General features: G+C 46.3%; 1 protein-coding gene across 3 annotated transcripts in view; it reads left to right on the top strand.

The window, feature by feature from the left end:
• The window catches only part of LOC101987887 (protocadherin gamma-C4), a 183,832-nt gene that overhangs the window by 6,055 nt on the left and 165,747 nt on the right, over positions 1 to 12,030 (top strand). Inside the window, exon 1 of one of the 3 annotated variants that reach the window (XM_026783381.1) lies at positions 2,757 to 5,343. The exons of 1 other annotated variant lie outside the window; for it this stretch is intronic. In XM_026783381.1, the coding sequence (XP_026639182.1) occupies positions 2,923 to 5,343 (2,421 nt within the window). In that variant the 5' untranslated portion in view covers positions 2,757 to 2,922. Of the gene's footprint in view, positions 1 to 2,756; positions 5,344 to 8,186; positions 10,762 to 12,030 lie in introns of those variants that run through there. One more of the 3 variants, XM_013349447.2, reaches the window with a different exon arrangement.

A 12,030-nucleotide genomic window follows, 5' to 3' on the forward strand; every position in this document is an offset into this window, starting at 1 on the left:
GGAACACCAGACTGAAATCTCAAGGTCCAAATCAGGAGCAGAAGGAGAGAGAGCACGAGCAAGGAACTCAGGACCGCGAAGGGTGCACCCACACACTGAGCCAATGGGGGTGTTCTATCAGGAACTCACCAAGGCCAGCTGGACTGGGTCTGAAAAAGCATGGGATAAAACAGGACTCACTGAACATAGCGGACAATGAGGACTGCTGAGAAGTCAAGAACAATGGCACTGGGTTTTGATCCTACGGCACGTACGGGCTTTGTGGGAGCCTAGGCAGTTTGGATGTTCACCTTACTAGACCTGAAAGGAGGTGGGAGGTCCTTGGACTTCCCACAGGGCAGGGAACCCTGATTGCTCTTCAGGCTGATGAGGCAGGGGGAGTTGATTGGGGGAGGGGGAGGGAAATGGGAGGCAGTGGCGGGGAGGAGACAGAAATCTTTAATAAATAAATAATAATAAGAAGAAGAAGAAGAAACCACAAATCAAGAAAGGAAGAGTAACAGATGAAAGGAAAGCAAAAAAGGAGGAGGGGACTGGACAAGTTAATTTTTTTTTTTTTGGTTTTTTCGAGACAGGGTTTCTCTGTAGCTTTAGAGCCTGTCCTGGAACTAGCTCTTGTAGACCAGGCTGGCCTCGAACTCACAGAGATCCGCCTGCCTCTGCCTCCCATGGACAAGTTAATTATTAATTAATAAATAATAAGTTTACAATAGAGAAAACTACAAATAACTAGAAAATTTCTAGAATGTTACCAGTGATTAAAGTTATCAAAAACAGTACTGGGACAAAGACAGCATGTGACTCCCATGATAATGCACTAAGGAGATAACGTCATTTCTACATCTTCCCGCCAGAACTGCACCATCTGAACTTAAGGAGAAGGAATCTAACACCCCCAACAAGGGAGAACATTTTATAGTAGACTGACCACATCTTCCCATGTCAAAGCCTGGTGATGTGTTTGAATTATACCCACTGCAGAAACTTTGTGATATGGATCCTAGGTCTGAAAATATTTTATTTTGCTATAAAAAGACATTGTAGCAACTGACAAATTATTAATAAGAGCTATAGGCTAAATAATGAAACTGCATCAATGCCAAGTTGATTTTATGGTTTGGTACTGAAGGAATTCAGAAAAAGTAAAGGGACATTATGTCTGCAACTTACATGGAATCCATGGGGGCATAAAAATAAAGTGTTAACATTCGGGGTAATGCAGGGCACAGAATACAGTGAACTTCATATGTAAAGTGAATAAATCCAACTGCACAAACCTACATCTACATCACAAGTTGAAAGTATTTGGAAAACTTAACATAGTTCTTAAACATGTTCATCAACTATTAACATTATCTTAGCATGTATAATTGTGAGATGACCAACTACCCAGAAGAGTGTACACAGATCATTTCCTTCTGCATCATTTACACAAGGGACTCCAGCACCATCAGATACAGAACCAAGCCCCCTCAGCTACCAAGGAACCGCTCGCTCTATATGAGATTTATTTATACTGTTTTTACAACTCTTCTGTAATTCTGAAAATTGTTCAAAATAAAAAGTTTAAACATCCATCTTATTTAAATATGATAAGATATTAAAATTAAATAAAGCCTACTGTTATGTGCACAGAGTTTGGTTATATTACTTTCTGTAGTGGTCTATAAGCTTGAAATATTTCAAAGTGTAATTTTAAATAAATGCATTCTGCATAAATATGTTTGTATCTGTAAGCTAAACAGGAGTAAGAAGACATCCATGACATCATCCGGGCAAGACTACACACAGAAAGGGAAAGAGGACTTAACAGTCTCAAACAACTCTGAGTGACAGATTCTTAGTGTAAAGTACCCTGTCTGCCTGGGCTTTGTTCACCATGGAAACCTTCCACATCCATGATGTTCCTGGCTGTATCCAGCTCCGAGCATTGGCTCTGAGCTTCTTTGCTACCCCAGCCTCGTTCTTGATCCATTCTACCTACCTGTCGGGATTCAAACGAAGTAGCATTCAGGAAAGGTCGATTTTGACTCTCAAACATAAGTTGGGTCCCCTTCCTCTGCATGTCCCCAGGGGTCAGTGCTTTTCACCAAATCTGGCATCGATACTCTTTAATAAGATCCTCTTTACTTTCCTCATCTTCACCACCCTAAAAGTTTCTGAGAACTGGTCTCCAACTAAGAGTCAATCAAACCTTGTGTCAGGCACACGTGCTGTTTAGTGCCTGATGATCAACAATTTACATATCAAGTGTTGGCATTAAATGCTAAGCAACAGAGCACAAAAATTCAGAACACTTACCTTATAAGAAAATGTAGCCAATGTTGACCTTTTTGTCTGAGCATAGATAAGAAAAGGTTTGGGAGACAGTGTGAGGCATCAAGGCCAATAAGAAAAGGTTTGGGAGACAGTGTGAGGCATCAAGGCCAACAGCCCTTGGCTTAAGCCTTAAACATTCTGCAATACTTTCGTAGCAACCATCTCAGGTTACGTATATTTACACTATTCTTACGAGTTCTGAAAAGAAGTCCCTACCTTTAAATGCTTACTTCTACTGTAAATAATACGACATCTTAGTGTAAAGAGTCATTCTTGAGAGTTAAGTCACAGGAAAACATGAAATGGGTTTGCCTGCGCGAGTGCAGAAACTGGCTAGGCCTCTGAGCGTCGCTGTTGACCACCTAAGGAGTAAAAGACAGTCAACCAATCCCACTGAAGGGCTGGCACAACACAAAGGACTGGCGGTTTGTCAGCAGCTTCCGGTCAGAGAAGATGCAAGGAAATTCAAAGCAGCGCCCGTTAGTTCTCTCTCCTTGGTGACCTGGAACCGGTGAATACTGGTCGTCTCAGACCCTGGGGGGATAAGGACTGGACTCACCGTGCTGGAAGCAGGTTCGGAGGAAACTCGGCTGCAGAAGGGAAATGGCGACGCTGCAGAAGCTGCCCCGGTACAGAATGCTGATCATGCTGTGCGCCCTTTGGGCCGCCCTGTGGGAGGCCAGAGCTGGACAGGTCCGCTACTCTGTGCCCGAGGAGCTAGACAAAGGCTCCTTCGTGGGCAGCATCGCCAAGGACCTGGGGCTGGAGCCTCAAGCTCTGGCAGAACGAGGGGTCCGCATCGTCTCCAGAGGTAGGTCGCAGCTCTTTGCTCTGAACCCGAGAAGCGGCAGCTTGGTCACCGCAGGCAGGATAGACCGGGAAGAGCTGTGCGCCCAGAGCACACCCTGTCTGATGAACTTTAACCTACTACTGGAAGATAAATTGACTATTTATTCCGTAGAGGTGGAGGTAACAGATGTTAATGACAATGCTCCTCGCTTTGGAGTAGAGGAGCCGGAACTAAAAATCAGCGAAATGACTACACCAGGATTCAGGATCCCTCTGAAGAGTGCGCATGATGCGGACGTGGGTGAGAACACCCTCCAGAAGTATGAACTCAACTCAAATGACCACTTCTCTCTGGATGTGCGAACTGGGGCCGATGGGAACAAATACCCAGAGCTGGTGCTGGAGCGTGCCTTGGACCGCGAGGAAGAGGCAGTTCACCATCTTGTTCTAGTAGCCTCCGACGGAGGAAATCCAGTGAGATCCGGCACCTGCCGCATCCGCGTGAAGGTCCTGGACGTGAACGATAACGCTCCTGTTTTTACACAGCCTGAGTACCGCGTGAGCGTTCCTGAGAATATGCCTATAGGCACCCGGATACTCACAGTGACAGCCACTGACCCGGATGAGGGATACAATGCTCAAGTGACTTATTTTCAGGAGCAAGCCCCTGGAGAAACTGCAGATGTATTTGAGCTAAAGTCAACGTCTGGAGATATAACAATCACCAAAAGTCTGGATTATGAGAAAGCTAAATTCCATGAAATCGATATTGAAGCTCAGGATGGCCCAGGCCTTCTGACCAGGACGAAGGTCATTGTCACCGTTCTAGATGTCAACGACAATGCCCCGGAATTTTACATGACATCCGCCACTGCTTCTGTTCCTGAAGACTCTCCTCCGGGAACCGTAATTGCACTTTTCAATGTACACGATAGGGACTCTGGGCAGAATGCCATTGTCACGTGTTCACTTCCTGAGACGCTTCCTTTCAAGTTGGAACGGTCAGTGGACAATTACTACCGACTGGTTACAACCAGAGCTCTTGACAGGGAGCAGTTCTCCTTTTACAACATCACTCTAAGTGCCAAGGATGGAGGGAACCCATCTCTCTCCACAGATGCCCACCTTTTACTGCAGGTGGCTGATATCAACGACAACCCACCCTCCTTTTCCCGGGGGTCCTACTCTGCCTACATTGCTGAAAACAACCCCAGGGGCACCTCCATCTTTTCAGTGCTGGCCTATGACCCTGACAGCAATGACAATGCCCACGTAACCTACTCTTTAGCTGAAGATACCTTTCAAGGGGCGCCCCTGTCCTCGTTCGTCTCCATCAACTCTGACACTGGAGTCCTCTATGCTCTCCGCTCCTTTGACTATGAGCAGTTCCAAGACTTGCAGCTGTGGGTGATAGCGGTGGACAGTGGAAACCCTCCACTGAGCAGCAATGTGTCGTTGAGCCTGTTCTTGGTGGACCAGAATGACAACATGCCTGAGATCCTTTACCCTGCCCTCCCCACAGACGGGTCCACTGGTGTGGAACTAGCACCCCGATCTGCAGAACCTGGATACCTGGTGACAAAAGTGGTGGCAGTGGACAAAGACTCAGGACAGAACGCCTGGCTGTCCTACCGCCTGATCAAGGCCAGCGAGCCAGGGCTCTTCTCAGTGGGGATGCACACAGGCGAGGTGCGCACTGCCCGGGCCCTGCTGGACAGAGATGCCCTGAAGCAGAGCCTGGTGGTGTCTGTGCAGGACCACGGCCAGCCTCCTCTCTTGGCCACTGTCACACTCACCATAGCAGTGGCTGACAACATCCCTGAGGTCCTGGCTGACCTGGGCAGCATCAGGACCCCTGCCACCTCTGATGATTCAGAACTTACCCTCTACCTGGTGGTGGCAGTGGCTGTGGTCTCCTGTGTCTTCTTGGCCTTCGTCATCGCGCTGCTAGCACTGAGGCTGCGGCGCTGGCATGTGTCTCGCATGCTCCAGGCTTCAAGAGATGGGTTAGGGGTCATCCCTGCCTCACAGTTTGTGGGAGTGGACGGGGTGCATGCTTTCCTGCAGACCTATTCCCATGAAGTCTCGCTCACGGCAGACTCAGGGAAAAGCCATATCATCTTCCCCCAACCAAACTATGCAGACACTCTCATCAGCCAGGAGAGCTGTGGGAAAACCGACTTCCTCTCAGCACCCCAGTCTCTACTCGATGATAAAAGAGAAGAAGCCCCTCAGGTAACTTTTTCTTAAATACGCTCATGTTATTTTGCTAAATTTACCTATTTATTTAGTTGCCCCGGGTATTTAATATATGTGTGTTTTAGTACTGTTTTTCCTTGAAGATGTACTCAAGTTTAAGTGAATCCAGGTGAACTATTACCAGGTAGCTTTGAGTGTGCGTGGGATGTACGGGAAGTTAAAATCATTGTGGAATGAATGGAAATCATGGGTTAATAGCTGATGGTGACATTTAAATCATCAAAAGAGTACTGTTAGCAATGCACTGGTTTCTTAACTTTCCCATCCATGGGAAAGGTTGGGACTGGTGATCAATCAGTGGTACTTTACCTGCCTAGCATGCACTGGGCCTTGAGATGGGTTCCCAGCACTGTAATGTATGCATTATATAATGTGTGTGTGTGTGTGTGCAATGCATACATTGTATTTCTATTAATTGAAGACTCTTCCTCCTTTGAATGTAAGGCTTGCTTTATAGTTGAATCTGTGTATGAATTATGAAACACCTTGGTTGACGATTCTTTCTCTTTTTTGTTTATTTTGTTTTTTTGAGACAGGGTTTCTCTGTGTAGCTTTGGAGCCCTCCTAGAACTAGCTCTAGTAGACCAGGCTGGCCTTGAACTCACAGAGATCCACCTGCCTCTGCCTCCCGAGTGCTGAGATTAAAGGTGTGCGCCGCAACTGCCCAGTGATTCTCACACTTGATCTTAATATTTCTTCTTCAGGTTTTCAGAGGAGTTACCTATTTTCCTTAGTTTGCGTACCCATATCTGTTTAAATGAAGGAATTTTATCTGGGCATGGTGGCACACACCTTTAACCACTTATACTGGGGAGGCAGAGACAGGCAGATCTCTGTGAGTTCTAAGCAAACCTCATCTACATAACAAGCTCCAACAGAGCCAAGACTACAAAATGAGACCCTGTCTCAAAGACAAAACAAGAAAAATGCATTTTTTCCAGTGTTAGGAATCAAACCCATGGCCTTGTATACCATAGGCGGGCACTCTCACAGTGAGCTACATCTCAAACCCATATATGTTTGTGCATAAGTGGTGTATATTGAAACCAAAACCTCATTCTGCACGTGCTTTGCCACCGAGTCATGCCTCCATACCTAGGACATACGTTTCTTACAGAGTTTCATACCATGGTGTCTCTGCTTAGCTTCAAACAGCAGTCTCTGGAGGTAGCTCAGTGCTCCTTGGGAGCTTACTCTGCACCCAATAGCAAGCTGGTAAAGTAGCGGTAGCAGGTTTCTCTTCACTGAAACTTCATTTTTCTCAGATCTGGAAATCATACTGACTTGCTGTCCTGAAAAATAACTCTTATGCTTGGTATACACAGAGACGATAGAAGGGATTCCGAGACCATATCATACAATTGCTGTTTTCCCCAAGTTTCCTTTGCATCAGATGCCAAAAACCTTCCGTTTATAAACACTTGGTTTTCCTTTTCCATTCCTCCTGTGTTGGTTTTGGTGTGTTGATCATACACTTATTAACAGTGGGTGTGCCAATGCTAAGAATCAGCTTGTTTTCATCAGGAAATTAACCATGCACTAATTGAAACTTGTATGAGGTAGATTTACATCTCCTATGGTGCTTGGAGTCCTAATTACATCCAAGAGTGTCTGCTAGAACATTTGGGGCAAATGTATTCCATGTGTTTGTTAGTACTGCATAAGTATCTATGAGATAAACTCAGAATTCACTTTGGAACAGAGTGTCACAATATCTTTACATGTAAGCATATAATGAAGTATAAACATAAGAAAATTAAAAACAGAGTTCCTTTTGAGGCAGTAACCCCTAAGAATAAACACCTCATGAATACATCTACAATGCATCACGATTGAAATGACATTTTTTGTTTTATTTCTACTTGTTTTATTTTATTTTGAGATAAGACCTTACTGTGTAACCCTGACTGGCCTGTAACTCTCTATGTAGACCAGACTGGCCTCAAACTCACAGAGATCCACCCTCCCCTGCCTCTCTAATGCTCTCTCCCTTAAAAGCATGTACCGCCAAGCCTATCTTTGTTTCTATCTCTGTGCTACAAGAAGAAAATATACAGGACAGGGGGTTCTGGAGGTAACACAAGCTTATCTTTACCAGCGTCACCTGTAGTTTTTAAAAAGATGTCCTCATACACCTCTGCACCTGGGCAAGGTGAATGTCTCCAGTAGCCCGAGGTCTGTGGTTTCTCTCACACCCAAGCCTTTCCCCTGGTCCACTCTTCTCACACTTCTCAATAAGGCCTTCGCTAAACCCCACAGCCAGATTGGAGACCTTCCGTCCTCCTCGGCCACTCTCCCTGTGCTAGTTATTTCAGTGCACGGTAAGCCCCAAGTGATTTTTCATCAGCATAAACTCTGTGACAGAAATAGTGAGCTACATATTCCACACTAAATCTTTTTTTAAAGAAAGCATATTGTCTGACATCCAACCGTGTGTTCTTTTAACGAATCAGTTAAGTGAAAAGTATTAAAACTAATATGTCAGGATATCAAAGACCAACTTCAAGAATTATAATCCATAAATATGGCTGATGTTGAAGCAGTATTAGTGGAGTTAAGGTTGGAGTGCTGCATATCAAATAAAAATAACTTGAAGCCACACAATTTAAAAAATATCACTTCAGTTATGTGAAATCAGTGCTCGTTCCCTTGCCTCCAATGGAAAGGACTGAAGCGAGGAGCAAAGGGTTACTTGGGTTTACCTAGGAGTGTGCAGTGACTTATTAGGCCTCCGGGTGTCGCTGTTGACCATGCAAGAAGAAAAGGCGCCGCTGACGCACAGTCCACCATTTCCCCGCTGCAGAGAAACGCCAAGAACAATCTGAAAAGACAGAAGCGTCTATCAAGCTCACACCACAGCATCAGCCAGCTCTGTGGTGTGTGAATTAAGCCCATGAAAGATTTAGTTCCATGAGGGTGTAAGGCTAGGACCCATCGTGGGAATTCAGAGGGGAAAAAAAAGCAAGAAAGGAAATGATCCGCCTGGGACTAGGAACCGCCAGAGCCCTGGCTTTGCTATGCGCGCTCCTGGGGCCGCTGAGTGCGACTGGCTTCAGGCAGATCCGCTACTCGGTGCTGGAGGAGCTGGACAAAGGCTCCTTCGTGGGCAATATCTCCAAAGACCTGGGACTGGAGCCTAGCGAGCTGGCGGAGCGCGGAGTCCGCATCGTCTCCAGAGGTAGGTCACAGCTTTTCTCTCTGAACCCGCGAAGCGGCAGCTTGGTCACCGCGGGCAGGATAGACCGGGAGGAGCTGTGCGCCCAGAGCGCGCCCTGTCTCGTGAGCTTTAACATCCTTGTAGAGGATAAGCTGAAAATATTTGAGGTAGAAGTCGATATCAACGATATTAATGATAATGCGCCTAGTTTTCCAACAGAGGAATTGGAAATAAAAATTGGTGAACTAACAATTCCTGGAACTCGATTTCCACTTAAGACTGCATTTGACCCAGACTTGGGCATGAACTCCCTGCAGAACTATAAGCTCAACCCCAGTGACTACTTCTCCTTAGCTGTGAACAGTGTCACCGATGGCGTCAAGTACCCAGAACTAGTGCTGGAGCGAGCCTTGGATCGCGAGAAAAAGGCAGTTCATCAGCTTGATCTCATTGCCTCTGATGGTGGAGACCCTGTTCACACCGGCAAGCTGTGCATCAAGGTGATAGTCGTGGATGCAAATGACAACCCGCCCGTGTTTACTAAGCCAGAGTACCATGTCAGTGTTCTGGAAAATGTGCCAGTGGGCACCCGGCTGATCACAGTGAACGCCACTGATCCCGATGAGGGATTCAATGCCCAGGTCTCCTATATTTTGGATAAAATGCCTGGAAAAATTGCTCAGGTTTTCCATCTTGATTCGGTGACTGGAGATATATCGATATTAAAAAGTCTCGATTATGAGGATGCTGTGTTCTACGAAATCAAAATTGAAGCACAAGATGGACCAGGTCTTTTTTCGAGAGCCAAGATTCTCCTCACGGTTCTGGATGTGAATGACAACGCGCCAGAAGTGTCAGTCACTTCTCTCACCGGCTCAGTCCCAGAAGAAGCCCCTGCTGGAAGAGAAATTGCTCTTATCAACGTACATGACCGAGATTCTGGCCAGAATGGACACGCCACAGTTTTTGTCCTAGGCAATCTGCCCTTTACTCTAGAAAAATCAATAGACCAATACTACCGCTTAGTGACAGCCGAATCTCTGGACCGTGAACGGGTGTCTCAATATAATATCAGTCTACGAGCCACCGATGGGGGGAAACCACCACTGTCCACGGAAACTCATATCGCTCTGCTTGTGTCGGACATCAACGACAACCCTCCCACCTTCACCCATGCCTCCTACTCAGCCTATATTCCAGAAAATAATCCTAGGGGAGCCTCCATCTTCTCCGTTACGGCACAGGACCCAGACACTGACAAGAATGCAGAAATTACTTATTCATTGGCTGAGAACACACTTCAGGGGGTGCCACTTTCAACCTACATCTCTGTCAACTCCAATACTGGTGTCCTGTATGCTCTTTGCTCCTTTGATTATGAGCAGTTTAGAGACCTGCAGTTGCTGGTGACAGCCAGTGACAGTGGGAACCCTCCACTCAGTAGCAACATGACACTGAGCCTATTTGTGCTGGACCAGAATGACAACATGCCTGAGATCCTTTACCCTGCCCTCCCCACAGACGGGTCCACTGGTGTTGAATTGGCACCCCGCTCTGCAGATCCTGGATACCTAGTGACCAAGGTGGTAGCAGTAGACAAAGACTCGGGACAGAACGCCTGGTTGTCCTACCGCCTGATCAAGGCCAGCGAGCCAGGGCTCTTCTCAGTGGGGCTGCACACAGGCGAGGTGCGCACTGCCCGGGCCCTGCTGGACAGAGATGCCCTGAAGCAGAGCCTGGTGATGTCTGTGCAGGACCACGGCCAGCCCCCTCTCTCAGCCACTGTCACACTCACCATAGCAGTGGCTGACAGCATCCCTGACATCCTGGGGGAACTGGAAAGCATTCACACCCCGACTAATCCCAAAGATTCCGACCTCACACTCTACCTAGTGGTGGCAGTAGCTGTGGTCTCCTGCATCTTCCTGGCCTTTGTCATTGTGTTGCTGGCGCTCAGGCTACGACGCTGGCATTCATCGCGCCTGCTACAAGCCTCAGGAAATGGATTGGCTGGCGTACCAGCCTCTCACTTTGTGGGTCTGGATGGGGTGCAAGCTTTCCTGCAGACCTATTCCCAGGAAGTTTCTCTTACCGCAGGCTCTAGGAAGAGTCACCTGATTTTCCCACAACCCAACTATGCAGACACTCTCATCAGCCAGGAGAGCTGCGGGAAGAGCGAGCCTCTTATAACATCGCAAGATTTACTTGAAACAAAAGATGACCCCAACCTGCTTGAGGTGAGTTCACTCCTTGGAGTGTTATGAACATTTATTTGCCAGTGTGGTTCTTATAAAACCTTAAAACAACAATGTAATTATACATCGTGTTTTCTCTGTGTCCCACTTGGCCATGAGAAAACTGCACTTCCTGGCCTTGTTGTGGCTAAGTGGGCCTAGGTAGTCATTCTGGCCAATATGTTGAGTATTGGCAGTAATGTGGCACTTCCAGGGATAACTCTGTCATTATGAGGATTCCGGTTCTCTCCCTTACCCTTTGAAGTTATGGCTGCTCCTTCAACCTATGTCCTTGCGTGACTGTAATGAGAAAAGAGCCTTGTAGGTGACCCAACAGTGGTGCACACACCTGTGAGAAATGGGCCTGTCACAGTTTCATTCTCCCTGTTCAATGGCTGGGGCAGAATCCAGAGTCCAGCCAACCACCTGATGGACCACTGAGCTGAACCTCAGCTGCTCTTTCACGTATTAACCCCTGTGATTTGAACTGGGTCACTCCTGCCCACCAACCCATCCTGACTGACACAAACAAGTAGGGAGACAGGATAAATGCAAAGTATTTTATGCTTCCCTAAGATTTTGTCAGAACTTTTCCAAGTCAGACCACAGTCTTTACATCATTTGTTTGTTTTGTTTTGTTCTGTTTCCTTTTGTTTTGTTTGAGACAGGTTTTCTCTATGTAACAGTTCTGGCTGTCCTGGAAGTGCTTTGTAGACCAGGCTGACCTCCAACTCACAGAAATACTCCTGCCTCTGCCTCCCCAGTTCTGGGAGGCACCATATGCCAGTCTTTATATCCTAAGGACATAAAAATCATAGGATAAGAAGTGAAGGAGACAGGTATAGCAGCATGTTTATGGAGGAGACATTACTCAAGACTGGAGTTCAAGACCAACTTGGACAAAAGAGCAAGAACTATCTCAAAAGGAAAAGTAGATATTAGTCAGATCATTAAACCCTTGTGCCTAAAATGTGTGTGTGTGTGTGTGCGTGTGCGTGTGTATGTGTTGATTTTATCTTTTTTGTCTGAGGGTGGAAAGTTACTCACCTAAACCATATGAATCATGAACTGGTATTTATCACCCTTTAAGAATTTTTTTAAACCTGGACTGTAGCTGTGTCACCCCTGGATATTTACCGAAAGGACTGTAGTCAACATATCAGAAATATTTGCACATCAATGTTAATTACAGAACAGTTCACAATGACTAAGTAACCTAGATATCTACCAATAGAGGAATGAATAAAGAAAATTATATATATATATATATAT

This window comes from Microtus ochrogaster, chromosome 18 (genome assembly GCF_000317375.1).
Source record: "Microtus ochrogaster isolate Prairie Vole_2 chromosome 18, MicOch1.0, whole genome shotgun sequence".
Lineage (NCBI taxonomy): Eukaryota > Metazoa > Chordata > Mammalia > Rodentia > Cricetidae > Microtus > Microtus ochrogaster.